At 41.9% G+C, this 18,782-nt stretch overlaps 1 protein-coding gene across 2 annotated transcripts in view; it reads left to right on the top strand.

Annotated features, from left to right (window-relative positions):
• Positions 1-3,169: 3,169 nt before the first annotated feature.
• LOC149851250 (ATP-dependent Clp protease proteolytic subunit-related protein 2, chloroplastic-like) overlaps positions 3,170-18,782 on the top strand; it is a 33,524-nt gene continuing 17,911 nt past the window's right edge. The window contains exons 1-3 of one of the 2 annotated variants that reach the window (XM_089999455.1): positions 3,170-3,371; positions 3,488-3,531; positions 4,128-4,185. In XM_089999455.1, the coding sequence (XP_089855581.1) occupies positions 3,298-3,371; positions 3,488-3,531; positions 4,128-4,185 (176 nt within the window). In that variant the 5' untranslated portion in view covers positions 3,170-3,297. The remainder of the gene's footprint in view (positions 3,372-3,487; positions 3,532-4,127; positions 4,186-18,782) is intronic. The other variant, XM_089999462.1, reaches the window with a different exon arrangement.

Genomic DNA, 18,782 nt, shown 5'->3' with positions numbered 1-18,782 from the left:
TCTGTGTTCGGGGCTTTGAATGAGCACCACATATACAAGCACATGGGGCTCGTATTCCCGTGTATGTTGACATAACTTTGCATTAGACTCTGGTGTTGTTGCAAAGACTTAAGTACCCTTTCTTGCTATTTTTCTCATAAAGTGATGGTTTGAAAAAATGACAAAAATGCCCTTTATTCAAAAAAGAAAAAACAAACAGTTCAAAAAAAGGACAAACATGTCCTCCATCCAGAAAGTTGAGGATGATGTTGACTCTTCAAAGTCTTCTTCTTCTTTCTCCGTTCAAAAAAAGGACAAACATGTCATCCATCCAGAAAGTCGAGGATGATGTTGACTCTTCAAAGTTTTCTTCTTCTTTCTCCGTAAAACACTGTAAAACCCTCTCTCTCTCTCTCACTAAAGAAGAAATCAAGGGAAGCAAAGAGTTCTCCCTGGAGAAGGCCATGAACATCAACCCTCTCACTCTCTCTCCCTTCTCTCTCTACTTCTGTGCGCATCCAACAGACGATCCTACATTGCTCCATCGCCATCTTCTTCTTCTTCTTTCTCCGTAAAACACTGTAAAACCCCCTCTCTCTCTCTAGAGAAGAAATCAAGGGAGGCAAAGAGTTCTCCCTGGAGAAGGCCATGAACATCAACCCTCTCACTCACTCTCCCTTCTCTCTCTACTTCTATGCCTGATTTAGAGTTTTTGCCCTTACAGGAGGGGGGTCCGGGGGCTCCCCCCCGGCCCGAATCCCGCTGCGCGGTCAGCGGGCGAGGGTCCAGAGGGGGCCGCCCCTGACGGGGGGCTCAGGGGGCAGTGCCCTCCAGACCAATTTTTTTTGGGCCTTCCAGCAACGATTTGTAGTATTATCAGGCTTTCCTACAACAATTTGTAGTATTTTCGGGTCTCCAACGAAACACTATAGTGATTTGCGGAAGACACTACAAATCGCTATAGCGATTTGCGGAAGACACTACAAATCGCAAATCGCTATAGCGATTTGTAGTGTCTTCCGCATCGATTTGCGATTTGTAGATTCTTCCGCAAATCACTATAGCGATTTATAGTGTTATTCAGTAAGCAAATCACTGTAAATCGCTACCCGAATTAGGACAAACTTGTCAGGGCCATATCTCGCTAACCGGAGGTCGTATTCCAAATCCGTAAATAGTGGTGTCTTCGTTATTGAGTCTAGTTTATTTCTGTAAATTTTCAACGATTTCTATTGTCATTTCATTCCTCATTTTAACTAAAAACCAGACCCCTATTATTTTGTGTTATTTGAGTTGCACAACACCATTATCGCTTGACATCCACATCTTGATTCTGGCATGCTCCTTGTTGGATTTTTCATTAATTTCTTCCAACCTTGTTTGGAACAAAAATATGTCTTTCCAACCCGTGCCGGGGGAGCCCCCGGACCCCCCTCCTGTAAGGGCAAAAACTCTAAATCAAGCTCCACAACGAATCAAGTTGAACGATGCTACCCACGCTGGGAGGAGCCCCCAAGCCCTCCTCCTATAAGGGCAAAAACTCTAAATCAAGCTCCACAATGAATCAAGTTGAACGATGTTATCCACGCTGGGAGGAGCCCCCAAACCCTCCTCCTATAAGGGCAAAAAGTCTGAATCAGACTCCACAACTCATCAAGTTAAATGATGCTACCCACGCTGGGAGGAGCCGTCAGACCCCCCTTTCTGTAAGGGTAAAAACTCTGAATCAGACTCCACAACTCTTCAAGTTGAATGATGCTACCCACGTTGGGAGGAACCCCCAGACACCTCTCCTGTAAGGGCAAAAACTCTGAATCAGGCTCCACAACGAATCAAGTTGAATGATGCTACTCACGCTGGGAGGAGCCCCCAAACCCTTCTCCTTTAAGGGTAAAAACTCTGAATCAGGATGTACAACTCATTTAGTTGAATGATGCTACCCACGCTGGGAGGAGCCCCCAAACCCTCCTCCTGTAAGGGTAAAAACTCTGAATCAGGTTTCACAACAGTCAATGTGCAGGTCAGCCGGTGCTTGATGGAGCAATGTAAGATCTTCTGTTGGATGTGCATAGAAGCAGAGAGAGAAGGGAGAGAGAGAGTGTGAGAGGGTTGATGTTCATGGCCTCTTCCAGGGGATATTTTTTTCTTAGATAATCCTGCAGTGCAAAGACTGAGTCTTAAATAATCATCTTCGGGGCACTTAAGTCTTTACAACCACTCATTTTCAAGGATCGTCATTTTTTTTGGCACCAATGGAGGAGAGAGTACTTAAGTCTTTGCAATCGCATCAAACTCCAATGCTAATTAATGCTGACAAATATGGGGATACGAAACGCACATGCTTACATACGTGGTGCTCTTTGGGACCCCCGAACATGAGATGTAGCTAACTGCCCTGTTCGGGGGGGGGGGACATATAACCTGCTTTGTAGAATTTGAGGTTGTAAGTTGTAACCAATGTTCCTTGGTGTGGTAGATTGTGAAACTTGCAGGACGATCCAGTCCGACAAGGGGCATCTTAGTTCATGTGTTTGGAGAACCCGAAACAGACAAGGTTTGTACACCAGTAAGGGAACTTGTTCGAGTAGTCTTGATGATCGTGTTTTGTGGGGTTTTTGGCTTTTTGGGTGTTTTTTGTGCAATTTAGGCTCTATAAATGTGTTGGGCATGGTCCATTTACTAAGAATCCACACCTGAATCTCAAAAATTTATAAAGATTTTGGACAATTGATTTTTCCAACCTTATAAAAACCCAGCCATGCGTTGTAATTAATCAAGTACATAGATCACATCATGTCATAATTTAAAATAAAATGAAAAAGGGCTGATCAAGCACGTTCATCAATCACCTATTCACGACTCCTCTCCTTGTTCGTGTATTTGTAAATTGTAATGAGCAATTCAGACATGACACGCCTTGGGGGTTTCTGATTGTGACGACCCTTTGTCCGGGTCAACGCCCCAGTTGGTTGAGCTTGGCTAACGATAATTTTGACTGGAGGTGTCTTTGCTCACCCATTGCAGCGGCCAGTGGGCCGGAAATGCTGTCGTTATCAAACGCTGTTTACAGTGGACCCACCGATCACTGTAATGGGCAGTGTTGATGCCTTATTACCGATGGATGGTGATAAGGCTTATGACGGAATCTGCCATCCTCTTTAATCCCAAACTTTTTTTTTATCAAAAGCCCAAACGGAGATAAGGCAGCAGCAGTCGCAAATGCAGAAAGGGTGAGGATCTTGGCTTAGCTTTTGGTTTCGCCGCGGGAACCCAAGGACCTTCTCTCTCTCTCTCTCTGAGTTTCTTGTTCTTGCGGGGATGGCGGTTTCCGTTCACTCGATGGGTCCGTCCTGTCTCTACTCCCCGGCTGGCGATTCCCATATTTCTGTCAGGTCAGTCTTTGCTCTTTTTAGGTTCCTCTTTCTCTTCGATTCGTGTTGCGGTGAAAGAAAGATCAACCGCTACGAGCGGAGGAACGAATGAAATGACATGATTCTTCTTCTCGCAGTTGCATGACCAAGGTCTTCGTTGGATTGAGGCCCCATTCGACTGGTACACAAACACTGTTCTCGCGTATCTTCCCTCTTCATTTTTGCTTTAGCTTCATCTTCTCTGGTTTTTGGTTCAGTATTAGTGGCAGTGGTTGCTCCGCTGCAATTAGAGTCTTGTTTGAATAAATGGCTTTCGGAAACTTGTTTTTGCCATCAGTGCATATATTTGGCAGTAGATTTCTTTTGGGTTGTTAGGTTTTCTTGTAAAGTGATTCCTAATAATTGGGAGCCTTTAATCTTAGTATACACATACACAATCCCCCATAGCGTGCTCAAACTTAGTAGCACTCGACAAAGTCAAAGTCCATGACATTGTGCTTCATATATGTATGCTGCTGTCCTTAGCTTCAGCTATTCTTATTTAGAACCTTTCACGCAATCTGGTTTATTTTTGAGACGATAAGAAGCAAAATGATGTGTTTTACTTTGGCAGAGAACTGCAAAGAACTTGGGTCTTTAGAAGTTCTAGTTTGCGGTGTTCTCCACCAATTGTTGTATTTTTCATCTAAAATGTCAATGTGCATATAGTTTAAATCAAACTTGTTGATGGCAGGTAGAAATGCTAGTTTCTGAATTGTGCTTGTGATTTTGTTTCAGGAAAACCTAATTTGACTGTTGAATTTCATGATAAGGTGCAACAAAGTCTCAAATCAAGGTACCTTGAACAATTTAATTTTCACATTCTAAACTTCTTTGATTTCTAAATTTGTGGATCTTCCAGAAGCAAGTTTTGTTAGCTTATTTTATGGTTTTCACCTTCTACTTGATGAGGAGAGAAAATAACACTTTCTGAGAATCTTATGTACTGTATCTGAAGTCAGAAAATGACAACTCATATTCTTAAAGAAGTAATTATTGATCGGGTGAAATCTAAGTTTCACTGCATATGTCTTTCCCTTAATAGGCTTGAGTTTTTAGCTTGGATGATTTTTTCCCCTTTTGTATGTTTTTTCTGGCATGTTATTGTTGCTGTTATTTTGCCTTAGCACTGTGAAGTGGCTGTGTGGTCTCTTTAATTTTATATTTTTTATTGCTCCGGTACTAAATATTTCTTCCTTCCATTTGCTGTTCTTCTTAAGGAAATGATAATATGGAGAAGAATCTGATTTTGTAGTCAATATTCTGTTGCACTACACATGTCCATATCTACTGTTACAGTCCTAAATTGGCCCCAATATTCATATATATATATATGTATATATATTTTATTTATAATAATGTAATAGGTAATACCCTCTAGGGGTATTTTTATCATTTTACATCATTGTAATTAGGTTGTGCCCATTAGGGGCACTTTAGTTCTTTTACTTTATTTTGTTCTTTTTGTCATTTTTTGTTTTTATAGGGACTATTTGGTCAAAGACCAAATAGAGCTGTTGGGTTCTTTTTGAACTAGTCAACATAGAGTTGACTAGTCAATAGAGCTGTTGGAACTGTCCAACAACTATTTATTTATAATTGTTGGAACAGTCCAACAACTCTATTTGAGACTACCTCTTGTGTATGAATAAGGGTGAACCCCTATCTTGTTCTCTAATGCTATTCTAAAACATTCTAACTCACTTTGTGAGTTTATTATGAATAAAATGTTATTTATTTTATTCTTGCTTTTGTGCTTTAATGCGTGGTATTGCCCTTAGTGGCTGTTTGTATTGCCTATGTTGGCACCTTGTATTATCCCATGGTGAACTTATGCATGTGCACGTTGTGTTTGTGTTATCATAAGCCCTTTGTGGTTTTTGTTTTTGTTTTTTCGCCCATTTCGTGACATGATATCAGAGCAAGAGATTATTGATCTTGGTATCTTGTTTGAGTTCGTGCTTTGAAAGAAAATTTTGGATTGATATATATATGGCTTGGACTCGAGGCTCTTATATTTTGGTATGTATCTCTTGTTTAATTAAAAAAATGATTTATAATTTATATTTCTGTTTTTTTCTTTTCAAATTTTGTTTAAAATATTATGGTTATTTCTTGAGTATGTAAAATGTGTTTTTTGAATCAATTAGAATTAGGGTTTTGTGAAATGTCTTTTGATGAAATATTATTTTAATGGCTCTTGTGTTTGTTTCTTTTGACATTAACCTATAACTAGTCTATTCTTGAACTCCTTATGGTAAGTTCTTCATGTTATTATTATTTTTTATACAAAAAATATATAATTTTATGATCTCATATATATATATTATTTTGGGTTTCTTGGACACCATTATGATTATTGGTGAATTTATGTACGTGTCAAAACATGTTTTTTGAATTCTATTTGTCGCATTCACTGAGATGTGCTCATTAAGAATTTTTAAATTCTTGTATGTTTTATATCTGGAGTCATCATGATTTTAAGTTCATTAGTCATGCCATGAATGCTTTGTATGCTCTCATGAGATTGCTCTATTGGCATATCATCTTCATATTTATGTGTTGTGGACATATGTCTATGCATGTTTTATGTGCCATTAATGATTGTGTCATTTCAAAATTGTTTTTGGTATTTTGGGTTGAAAAATTAGACATTTTGGGTATTGTTTTATGGTCTCAAATTAAATTGAAATTAGAGTTTTATCTTAGAAATCTCTTTCTTAAGTGAGCTATTGTTTTATTGGCTCTTGCATAAGCATGATAATTCAAAATATATGTTTGGTATGTATCTTATGTGAAATCATAGTGTTCATATGCATATCTTATGCGTTCCTTCATAATTTTTTGTGGCTTTAAAGTTATTAGATTATTGCATATACATGAATTTTGATCTCTTTGTGAGTATCTATGATTAGTTGTACTTGTGTATACTCTTGTTTTTCCATATGATTCTTTAAAAATCTCTCTATATGTTTTCGGCCAACTTTAATGTTGTATGCTATTGTTATCTTATAATAGACTTGCTTATATTGACCATGCATATAATTGCATATGATTGCATCATTTGATATCTTGTGATATTAATTGCCACACTCCACTGTGATAATCAAAGTGCCATTCAAATTTCGTTTAACCCCATTCATCACAGCCGTACTAAACATATAGAAATTGATCAACACTTCATTCGTTAGAAAATTGAAGATGGAGAAATTGACCGAGTGTACATCTCCACTGAAGATCAAGTTGCAGATTTGTTTACCAAGGGTCTCACTAGTATACGTTTTTGGTACTTAAAGGGCAAGTTGTCCATGGTTCAAAACCGTGCACAACTTGAGGGCGGGTATTAAGGATGGTAGTCGTCCAAGGGTATTTATGTCACTGCACTGTTGTATCTCTATATTATGTATTATGCTTGTATCTCTTCATGGGTCGGGAGTTTGGGTCTGGAGCAGAGCCATTATCTATTGTTACTTTAGACCCATAAGTAATATAAAGAGTATTAGGGCACGTTCTCAAGAAGTGAACGAAATCAGCCTTCTTTGCTGCAGACGTCTCCAACCTCTTTCTCTCTGGTGCTACTGCGTGAATGCAACGTGGGTGATAAAACCTAACAGTGTTATCACTAGGCACTTCTTTGAAATATGAGAAACTTTAATGTTAATAGGATGACTGGAAGGGGTAACTTGTGAATGTCACCAAGTTGATGGGATGTTAGAAGTTTGAAACCCTTGGTGGCGTCCCTTGCCTTAAGGTCGAAGCTGTGTGTACTCCCTGGTGGACAAGGGGGACCTCAAGGGTTTTATCAGCCAGAGGCTAGCTAGTGTACTATGTCACATGGGTGTGGGTGCGGGTGCGGGGGTGCGGCAAAAAAAAAAAAATATATATATATATATATATATATATATATATAAAGTCCAAAAATTGGACATAAATGACCTTGGGTGCGTTGACCGCACTGAGTGCCGCACCCATGTCGCGTCGCATCACGTCGATGCGGGTGCAGACCTAGTTGGCCAAGTCCCTGTGACATAGCTAGCGTACAGTCTGTAATAGTTGGGTCGGGGTTCCTTGGATTATCCCAAAAAGACGAAATCTGACTAATATTTTTCTGGTTTGAGGGTATTATCATAATTCCACTAGTCACTATAAGTTGGTGTTTTTATTGTCATGCAGTTAAACCTAACTATATTCACACCCAAGATCTATGTAACACTTGCATTTCTACCAAGCCCTTGTAGCAGAGTTGTACCCACACTAATATAGTTAATGCTTGATGTCTAAAGTATCTACTATTAACTATATTTGTTAAACCATTAATTGTTAGTTAACTATATACCCTTAATGTGTTTTAGACTTTTAATAATTTTGTATCTAGAGATTTTGCATTTTTTTCATGTATATATATATGTATGTATGTATATATAGTTTTTATGTTATACCCTTTGTACCCATGCCATAACCCGTACTTGCATGCATACCTATGTGACATAGCCCAAGATCTATCCATATTCACTTCAAAGATGTCAAATCAAGTTTACATGAACTATCTTTACTTATTTCTGTGAAGTTAAATTTAGAAACATTAGAAGTACTAACTATAAGTTGCAGCATCCTAATTTAGACCCAAAAGGATCCAACTCGAATTGATGCTTTGTTCTGCCAGTGCATGCATAGTGTCATGGCTATGTCACATGGGTGCGGGTGCAGAGCAATTTCAAAAAATTTAGACGCGAGGACACGGTTATATATATATATATATATTATATATAACAATAATAAGACTCGGTCAAAGTTGTGCCCATTAGGGGACACAACTATGTATATATATTAAAAAATATATAAAAGATCATTTTTTTTAGTTTTTATACGTTTTTTGCCCTTAAAAAATGGACAAAAATAGACTCAGTCAAAGATGACCGAGTCCAAAATGTGGACAGACTCAGCCTCGATGTGTTGACCGAGTCCAACACTTGGTTGATTGTGTCCGCTCCGTGTCCGAAGCCGCACCCGTGTCGGGGCGTGTCGACACGGGTGCGTCGACCTTATAGCCGAGTCCGTGTGACTTAGTGTCACAGTCTTTTTGCTAAGAACCGTGCGGTGCCTAGGATGCGGACTAGGCAACCTTGTGGAGCGAAAGTGGCACGCGGACGTGACTCAAAGCAACGCAAGGCGGTGCGTCAGGAGACGACACCGATGAGCAGAAGCGACGTGTGGGAGGCAACTCTTTAAGGCTACCACATGGGAGCGGATGCCCAATCAGTGCTCACAACACTTGGGAGGCCCAACGAGGCTAGAGACTCATGGGCAAGCAACAACCTTGGGAGGGACGGCCACACACGAAGCCACATAGGCAAGCGGTGTGGGAGGCAATCACCAATAAACACGCAACCTGTAGGCAAACAAGCAAGCAAACAAGATGGTGCAACAAGGCACCAAACAAGCAACCAAAGGAGCGAAGGCACAATGTTTAAGAAATGCAACTTTTATTCATAAGTTGGCCAAGCGGCACTTACAGGTGTGGCACATGAGACGGCACGATAGACTCATTGTGGGGCAATGTGAGGTGGGATGGTCTTGGAAGAATGGGCTTTCGAGGGGAGCTCTGTGAGAAAGGGGTCCTTGATCTCTACACAGACCTGTCACGAGATAGACAGAGAGAGAGAGAGATTCCAGAGAAAGGGGGTCAGACCCATGTGGCTACGCCTTTCAGTCTATTAATATTTTGAGTATGTAATTCTAGGGTACAGAAATACCCCTTAATAACATTGTAATTTACATTATACATTGTTTGGGTCCGGACCCGATCCAGCATATACATAATGACGACTTCTTTTCAGCCTCCCTCAAGTTGTGCATGGTCCTGAACCATGAACAATTTGCCTTTCAGAAACCAAAATCTGTCATTTGTCAACCCTTTAGTGAGAATGTCAGCAACTTGTTCTTCAGTTGGCACATACATGGCCTCAATCTCTTTATTTTCAACCTTTTTCCTAATAAAATGTTGATCTATTTCAATATGCTTTGCTCGACTATGATGGATGTGATTGAAGGACATGTTGATGGCACTTTGATTGTCACACAGTAGCAGTGACCGAGCAATCGGTTCTCTCATTTCTGTCAGGAGATGTCTTATCCATGTAGCCTCAGCCGTAGCAGCAACCATCGATCTGTATTCAGCCTCAGTGCTTGACCTAGCAACCGCCTTTTGTTTTCTACTGCTTCAGGATACCAAGTTTGATCCAATTAAGCTGCAATAACCGGATACTGATCGTCGTTCATCTGGATCACCCGCCCAATCAGCATCAACATAAATGACGATCTCATGGCCCCCGCCTGGATCTAATTCTCTTTTCTTGTATACCAGCCCATCACCAACTGTACCCTTCAGGTAACGAAGTATTCGTTTGACTGCCTCCATATGTGACATACGAGGTTCATGCATAAACTGGGACACCTGATTAACCGAGTACACTATATTAGGTCTAGTAAAAGTCAGGCATTGCAACATGCCAACTAAGCTGCGATACTTAGTGGGATCTCCATATATATCCCCTTCCTTTGAACTCAGTTTTTGATGAATGACACTTGGAGTTGTTAACGGCTTACAATCTGTCATGCCTGCTCTGCTGAGAATGTCCAATATGTATTTGTGTTGAGTAAGTGTGAGTGTATCACTTCTTTTATCAACTTCTACCCCAAGAAAATATCGCAGCTCTCTCAAATCTTTCATCTTAAATCTCTGATTTAATAACTTCTTCACCTGCTCAATGTGACTTTTACAGTTCCCTGTGATGATGATGCCATCTACATATATCAATAGAAGAGTAGTGACGCCTTGTTCATTGTGAATAAATAATGAGTGATCTAGAAGGGACCGAGAGAAGCCATGCTTTTGTATCTCTAAAGAAAAACTGTCGAACCAGGAACGAGAAGCTTGTTTCAAACCATAGAGTGCTCTCTTTAACTTGCATACATATTTTTTGGCGTCTCGTTCTGCATATCTAGTGGGTTGTTCCATGTAGACCTCCTCTTTTAAATCTCCGTGCAGAAATGCATTTTTTACATCCAGCTGGCTCAATGTCCATCCATGTTCAATGGCTAGACTCAACACGATGCGAATGGTCCCCATTTTAACTACAGGACTAAAAGTTTCATAAAAGTCTTGTTCTGCCTCTTGTGTGAATCCCTTGGCTACAAGTCTAGCCTTGTACCTTTCGATGCTCCTATGGTTTATACTTTATCTTGTACACCCATTTTGACCCAACAACATTTCTGTTTAGTGGTCTAGGTACAATCTCCCATGTCCCACATTCATGTAAGGCCTCCATTTCTTCATTCATTGCTTCTACCCATCTTCTAGATCTCACAACTTGATAGAACATGAGAGGCTCATCCTCTTTACTTATGGATGTCAAGAATAACTGAAAATCCAATGAAATTTTTTTATAACTTACCCACCTGTCAAGCGGATGTCGAATCCGTGAGGATCTTCGGATATCCATCATCTATGAAATGGGATCAGATGGATCCGTACTTGTACAAGGAATGAATGAGGGCTCTTTCTCTCGTCGGGTGTACACAACACCCTTGTTGGCTCTAAGTCCTGTGTAACAGTCTCTTCCGTTTGAGTTTCATTGGCTGATTCCTCATGTGTCTCCTTCTAACTGCAGTTTGCTGGACAATCTACTTTACCATTGAAAAAGAGTTCTGAATTTAACCATGGGTAGTATACCTCAACGCTGGGGCTTGAGTTATCAGCACGAAGGCTTGAATTAGCAGGCTGATCATCAAAGTTCATTTCATCGAAAAATACATTTCTCGATATTTTGACATGCTTACTCAGGGGATCATAGCACCTGTACCCTTTGTAGTCTTCTGCCTATCCTATAAACCTGCATGTTAAGGTTTTATCTTGGAACTTGTGCCTTAGTGAGCTGTCAATGTGAACATAGCAAACAGACCCAAACACACGTAATTCATGATAATCTGGTTGTATGCCAAATAGAGAGAAATATGGTGACTTATTTTCTAAGATACTCATGGGCAGTCGATTTATCACATGAACAGTGGAGTGAAAATCGTCAGTCCATAATGATACAGGGAGATTGCTCCCGTGCATCATGCTCGTTGCAGTCTCAACAATATGTCGATGCTTCCTCTCAGCAATCCCATTTTGTTGAGGTGTATGCGGGCAAGACACTCTTCTCTTTATCCCATTATGTTGAAGGAAATTAACAAAGTCACTCAAGGAAAATTCACCTCCTCCATAACACTGGAAATTGAGAATGTTGGTAGAGAAATGATTTTGAACAAAAGAATGAAATCTCTGGAACAATCAAAAGACTTCTGATTTGTGCTTCATAAAAAATATCCAAGTATAACGCGAGTAACTATCAATGAAAATAATATAATATTTACTGTCAGAAAGAGAAGTAATTGGGGGAGGACCCCAGACATCTGAACAAATGACCTCAAATGGCCTTGAAACTCTTTTATTAATGGAAGCGAATGGTAAAACATGACTCTTACATAAATGACAACTAGAATACTTTGTATCAATGACCTCTGAACTCATACTGGACTTAGGAATGAGATTATTCAAGACAAGTTTTTCAATAAAATGGCGACCACAATGGCCAAGACGACTATGCCAAAGTCTTGGCTTATTACATTCAGAAATAATAAACACAAAATCAAGATAAAAAATTGACGGTGGTGAGGCTTCAAGGATGAATAGTCGGAATGAACAAAGGAAGGATCTTCTTGAAAGATGTACTTGTTGCCCCATCGTTTTCCTTCAGCGAATGTCTTTCTCGTGCGAAGATCCTTGACATAAACAGAAGAGGGAGTAAATTCAACTGAAGCATTAACATCATCAACAAGTTTTTGGACAGAAACAATGTTATTTTGAATATTAGGTACATGGATGACACTTGAAAGATTAAGAGAGGACTTTGACATGGGTATAATGGCATTTCCAATATATGAGATAGAGTGATGAGATCCATCTACTGTGACTATGCTATTCTTACCAACATAAGGTGTAAGAGTCAAGAGTTTACCTACATCACCCGTGACATGAGTAGCTGCTCCGGAGTCGACATACCAAATGCCTTTGTCATTTTGCTTCATATTCAATCCTGCCAAGGTTGCCAACAACAACTCCTTTACTTCTCCATCCTTCCTAGCCTCTCCTTGTGGGGCTTTCCCTTTGTTTTGAGGATTAAACCAACAATTTGCTTTAATATGCCCTTTCTTGTTGCATAGAAAACAAGTGGGAATGGGTATTTGTCCTTGTATATTGGGTGTTGGAAGTATACCACGACCTCCATAGGTATTTCTCCCTTGGCCTCCCTTTCCTCGAAAGAAACTTCCTCGTCCTCGACTATAACTCATTCCCGTAGCTAGCACATCTTGGGTTCCTGAATGTCCATGAGAATCTTCAGAAGATCCTTTCAGAGTCATTTCATATTGCAATAATTTCGCACGAAGATCTTCAAACTTTGAAAGTTCTGGTAAACATAATAAGGTTGTCGTCATAACATGATAGTCTGGCCCCAATCCACTCAAGGTTTGTTGCACTTTATCTTTTTCACTGACAAGACACCCAACAATAGCCAACTGGTCTGTGATGCCTTTCATTTTGTTCAGGTATTCCATAATAGACATGGAATCTTTCTTCAGCATTTGAAACTCTCGCTTAAGAAACATAATTTTTGCCTTAGAAATTTGTGAATATGTTTGAACTAACTTGTCCCACAGTTCCTTAGCCGAACAATCATCAAGAAGGGCAACAAGGACCTCCTGTGAGAGAGTTGAAGTGATATATGCCACTAGCGATTGATCCCTCTTCATCCAAGCAACATATTCTGGATTCTTGTGAAGAACAATAGATTGTTCTCCTTTATCGTCCGCTTTTTCCTGCGAAATGAATTCTGGAGGCGGTGGAACCAATCCATCCAGATGATCAGAGAGGTCCTGACTCTTTATAAATGGGATGATCTGTCTTTTCCAGGTTAAGAAATTTGAGTTATTCAGCTTTTCAGAGACTAGTTGACTGAGAAAGCTGGAGGACAGACATGACTGTGCATGAGTGAAATCCATTTGAGAGAAAACCTGAACTGACACTTAGGTATGAGAGACAAAATAGAGGGCTCGACTAATCAACTTCACGTGTTTGATCAAAATCACGTGGCTGGACTTTGCTAACAGAAAGGTAATCAATTTCACGTGGCTGGATTCGGCTAACAGAGCACTCGACTAACAGATGGTAGAAGCATGTCTCGGCTAACAGAAAAGTAGGAGAAACAAGTTCACGTGTTGGATCAATTTCACATGGTTGTACTCGGCTAAACAGAAAGAAAAAAAAACAGAAAAGGAATAATGCGATTTCAAAAAATGCTATCAAAAGTGATTTCAGAACCCACGAAACAGTAGAGGTTAACAGAGATTTCAGAAGCACAGATTGTAGAAAAACAGATGTATGATTTCAGATTAAAGGTGAATAAGTTGACAAAGAGAGAAGAACGACCTGTGACCGAGAAACACAGGAGGTCGAGTTTTTCACAGTTTCACGTGCCTGTCACCGTGAAACCAAAATCGAGGCCTGTCATCGTGAAACCAAGATTGAGCTTTTCACACCCAGACTTGGTTAGATCCACGCGCCTGTCGACTTTCACGTTGATAGGATGAAAACAAGCCAGCTCTTCACTCCCAGTCATCACGCTGCTCTAATACCATGTGAGAAAGGGGTCCTTGATCTCTACACAGACCTGTCACGAGAGAGAGAGAGAGAGAGAGAGAGAGAGAGAGAGAGAGAGAGAGAGAGACCCATATGGCCGTGCCTTTCAGTCTATTAACATATTGAGTATGTAATTCTAGGGTACAGAAATACCCCTTAATAACATTGTAATTTACATTATACATTGATTGGGTCTGGACCCGATCCAGTATATAGATCAGGTCGGGTCCAGCATATGCATAATGACGACTTCTTTTCAAGCTCTACCTACCAACGAGTCCCCCTCTAAAGATGTTATGGGTGCCGACTCTCCAAGGATAGGAGCAACTCCAAAAACACTTGGGGAACCATAAAAATTCCAAGAGGTTCCCCCTAGCCATGGGAAGGCAACATGAGCACTCGTTGGCACAAAGCTCTTGGCACCACGTCTCCCCTAAGCTATTTACAAGGCCATCATGACCCGTATAAGCCACACAAGGTTTTAGGTAAGTCTGTACAAAGTTTACACAAGCGAAAACGAGTGCATGGTTGTGCCATGGCACGCACGTGCCACGGTCGTGCACGCGGGGCTTGACATTTTCTCTCGCCAAAAACATCGTCGTCCTCGACGACTACCGCTGCCGACCAAGATACTCTTCGATCTTTTCTTGAAATTGGGAGAGCTTCCTGGTGTCCTCCCATGTTGCTTCAACTTCGGGAAGGTCCTTCCACTTGACAAGAAATTCTTTGTAGCCACCGCGTGAGTTCTTGCGATGGTTGAGAATGTAGTCAACTTCCCGATTGTCAGTGGTCTAGAGTGGTGTCGGAGGACGCGTTGGCTGGCCTCTATTGGGGTCTTCACCATCAGGATGATAGGGCTTAAGCTGACTGACACGAAAGACTGGATGCAGTTGAAAGTGTGTGGGTAGTTCCACTCTGTAAGCAAGGTTGCCAACCTTCGAAATAGTGAACGGGCCTTCGTAGTTTCAGACAAGGCCCTTGTGGAGATTTCGAAAGGCACGAATCCTTTGCATGTTGAACTTGACCATCACTTGGTCACCAATGTCGAAAGCCAGAGGTCGACGTTTAGGATCCGCCCACTTCATGCGCGCAGTTGCCTTCTGCAGGAATTCCTTTACAAGTTTTGTTCTTTCCTGCAAGTCACAAACAAACTGATGGGCAAGGGGGGTCTTGCCTGAATATCGGACAACTATAGTGTGAGGTGTCAGGGGTTGCTGGCCTGTAGCGAGTTCAAAGGGGTTGTGGCCTGTAGATTCACTTTTCTGCAAGTTGAAACTGAATTGGGCAACATCTAGCAGTTTCACCCAGTCTCTGATTGACACTCACAAAGTGCCTTAGATAGTCTTCGAGCAACGCGTTCATCCTATCAGTCTGCCCGTCCGTCTACGGATGAAGGGCAATAGAGAAATGGAGTTCCAACCCCAAGAGCTTAAACACCTCAGTCAAGAACCTGCCAGTGAAGCGAAGATCGCAATCACTGACTATATCCTCTGGTAGGCCCCAATATTTGACCACATTCTTAACAAAGAGCTGAGCAATGTGGTCTGCACAACATGGAGGCGGAGCAGGGGTGAAGATAGCATATTTTGAGAACCTGTCCACCACTACGAAGATAAAACCAAATCCATCAACGATTAGAAGCGCTAAGATGAAGTCCATGGAGATGCTCTGTCACGGACAGTTGGGGATCAACAAAGGCTGAAGAAGACCCCTAGGTTTCTGATTGCTAGACTTGTTCTGCTGACAGATAAAGCAAGTCCTCACATATTCCTCAACATCGTTGCGCATGTGGGGCCAATAGTAAGCCATTTTGATGAGGGCAAGAGTGCGATGTTGGCCATTGTGTCCAGCCCACTTGGTATCATGACACTCTTTGATGAGCATCTTCCGCAACGAGTTCCAATTGGGGACGAAGATTCACCCCTTCATCAATATCAAGCCATCTTCAAAGGTATACTTTGCTGTGTTATCTGCCTTAATCAAGTCCTGCAGTTGAGGGACCATGGGGTCGTAGCGCATTGAATTCGATCAAGGAGGCCGTTGGTTAGCTGAACATGAGAGGGCTCTCCTTCACTCTGGGTCGCCAGCTTGGCCCTCTTGCTTAGTTCATCAGCGACATGATTGGTACTCCCTGGCTTGTAGAGTAGCGTCATGTCGAATTCGGTAAAGAACTCTTGCCATCGCGTCTGTTTGGGACTAAACTTTTTTTGAGTCTGGAAATAGCTTGTGGCCACATTGTCAGTGTAGACCAAGAAAGGAGATCCCAGCAGGTAGTGACACCATATCCTGAGGAAATGGACTATGGCCGTCATTTCACGTTCATGTATGGAATAGCGCCTCTCCGTGTCATTTAGCTTCCTACTCTCGAAGGCAATGGGGTGACCTTCTTGCATAAGAACACGCCCAATGGCGAAGTCTGAGGCGTCAATGCATACCTCAAATGGTTTGGAGTGGTCCGACAACTGCAAAACCGACTCGCTTGTGACAATCGTCTTGAGCTTGTCAAAGGCAGTCTGGCATTCCGTTGTCCAGACATACTTCGATCCTTTTTGGTAAGGTCGGTGAGTGGTGCAAAAACTAGCGAGTTCCTCGAGATAAAGCGTCGATAGTAGTTGGCTAAGCCAAAGAAAGATCGCAGGTCATGAATCTTGGCAGGAGGTTCCCAATCCTGGATGGCTCGTACCTTTCGAGGGTCCATGCACAATTGACCCTTGCTAACAAAATGCCCCAAGAACTCAATCTCTTCTTTGCCAAACATGCACTTCTGTTTTTTCACGTACAAGTCATTATCCCATAAAAGCTGGAAGACAAGGCACAGATGTTCAACATTGTCTTCTTGACTGTTGCTGTAGATGACTATGTCGTCAAGGTAAATGACTACAAACTTATCCAAGTATGGATAGAAGAGCTTGTTCATCAATGTTGAGAATGTGGCTGGTGCGTTAGTTAAGCCAAAAACAATCACTAGAAATTCATAAGCACCATACCGAGTCACGCAAGTCGTCTTTGGCTCATCACATTCAACAATGCAGACATGTCAGTACCTGGACCGAAGGTCAACCTTCGAGAATACACAGGCACTTCCCAGCTGGTCAAACAAGTCTGCGATGAGGGGCAACAAATACTTGTTCTTTACAGTAATCTTATTTAGTGCCCGATAGTCTACACATAGCCATTTTGATTCATCGTGCTTAAGTTGAAAGAGCATGAGAGCGCCAAAAAGAGCTTTGGAGGGGTGGATGATGCTGGCTTCGAGCATCTCATCTAACGGACAACGCAACTCCTTGAGTTCTGGAGGAGTCATGCGGTAGGGTACCGCAACAGGAGGCTTAGAGCCTGGAACCAACTCAATTTGGTGGTCGATCTCGCGATCGAGAGGTAGATGCTTTTGAAGTTCGTCGGGCATGACATCGCCGAATTGCTTCAAGATGGGCACCGGTTCTGGAGGGACGTCTGCCTCTAGCACAAGAGAATCTTCTTCCTTAATGGCTACTAAGAAGGTCTCATCCCCCTTCTTGAGGCCTTTCTTCAACTGTAGAGCTGACACCATAGGCATCTTGCCACTGCTTGAGGAGTAAGCCGAGACCATGCATGGGGACGACTCAACCATTATGCTTATCGCGTTCAAGTGCGGCATGAGAACAACCTTGTGGGCATGTAGGAACTCCATCTCGATGATGGCTCTAAAGTCATCGAGGGGCGTCACTGAGAAGTTGGTGAAGCCTTTCCATGTGCCAATCTGAATAGCTACATCCTTTGCCTGACCAAGGATGGGCTTAGCCTCTGAGTTCATCGCTTTCATTCAGCTTTCCTTTCTTTCGGCCTTGAGGCCGAGCCAGATAGTTTCGTTAGGAGAAACAAAGTTGTGAGTAGTGCCAGTGTCCACCATCGCCCTGGTGGTTTTGCCATTGTTGTACACATCAAAGTACATTAATTCCTTACTGACAGGAGGTTGAGGAGGCGACACAGCTCCTCGAAGTGCATTAAGCATCTGAAGGCCCCCATCTCCAGTTCTTCACGATCTCCTTCGATCTGAGCTGCATTGACGTTGGCTCGACGATCCAAGCGCTTAGGGCACTCAACTATCCAATGCATAGCACTGCAAATAAGGCAAGGAGAACTGGGTCGTTGTGGACGTCCTGAGTGATTGGACTTGCCCTTAGAGTGATGACCATCATTAGCATCCCATTTAGGTCCCTCATGCCTCACTTCGTCTCCCTTTTTATGCTCGTGGGAACGTTTGTCATTATTCTAATAGCGGGGTGCATTTGACTTACAACGATTATCATTCTGACGTTCATTCTTGTGGTAGTCCATAAGCTGCTCTGCGGTAGTGACGGCGTCTGCCACATTCTGCGGGCGTTGCTTCTAGATCTCTTGTTTCGCCCATGGCTGCAAGCCATGTATGAAATGGAACAATTGATCTTTTTCTGGCATATCAGCGATGTCCAACATAAGGCTAGTGAAAGCCTTAACATTGTCGTGAACGGGCCAGTGTGTCGAAGGGCCATCAGCTTGGCACATGACTCGAACTTTGCATTGGTGGGCAAGAAGTGATTTCTCAGCTCTGCTTTGAAGTCTTCCTAAGTGTCAATTTCGATTAGCCCACGATCGAAGTCTTCGTTGCGTCGGTGCCACTAGAGAGTGCCGTC

This window comes from Nuphar pumila, chromosome 1 (genome assembly GCF_984573655.1).
Source record: "Nuphar pumila chromosome 1, dmNupPumi1.hap1.1, whole genome shotgun sequence".
In the NCBI taxonomy this organism is placed as follows: domain Eukaryota; kingdom Viridiplantae; phylum Streptophyta; class Magnoliopsida; order Nymphaeales; family Nymphaeaceae; genus Nuphar; species Nuphar pumila.
This window is presented reverse-complemented; position numbering and strand designations above follow the sequence as displayed.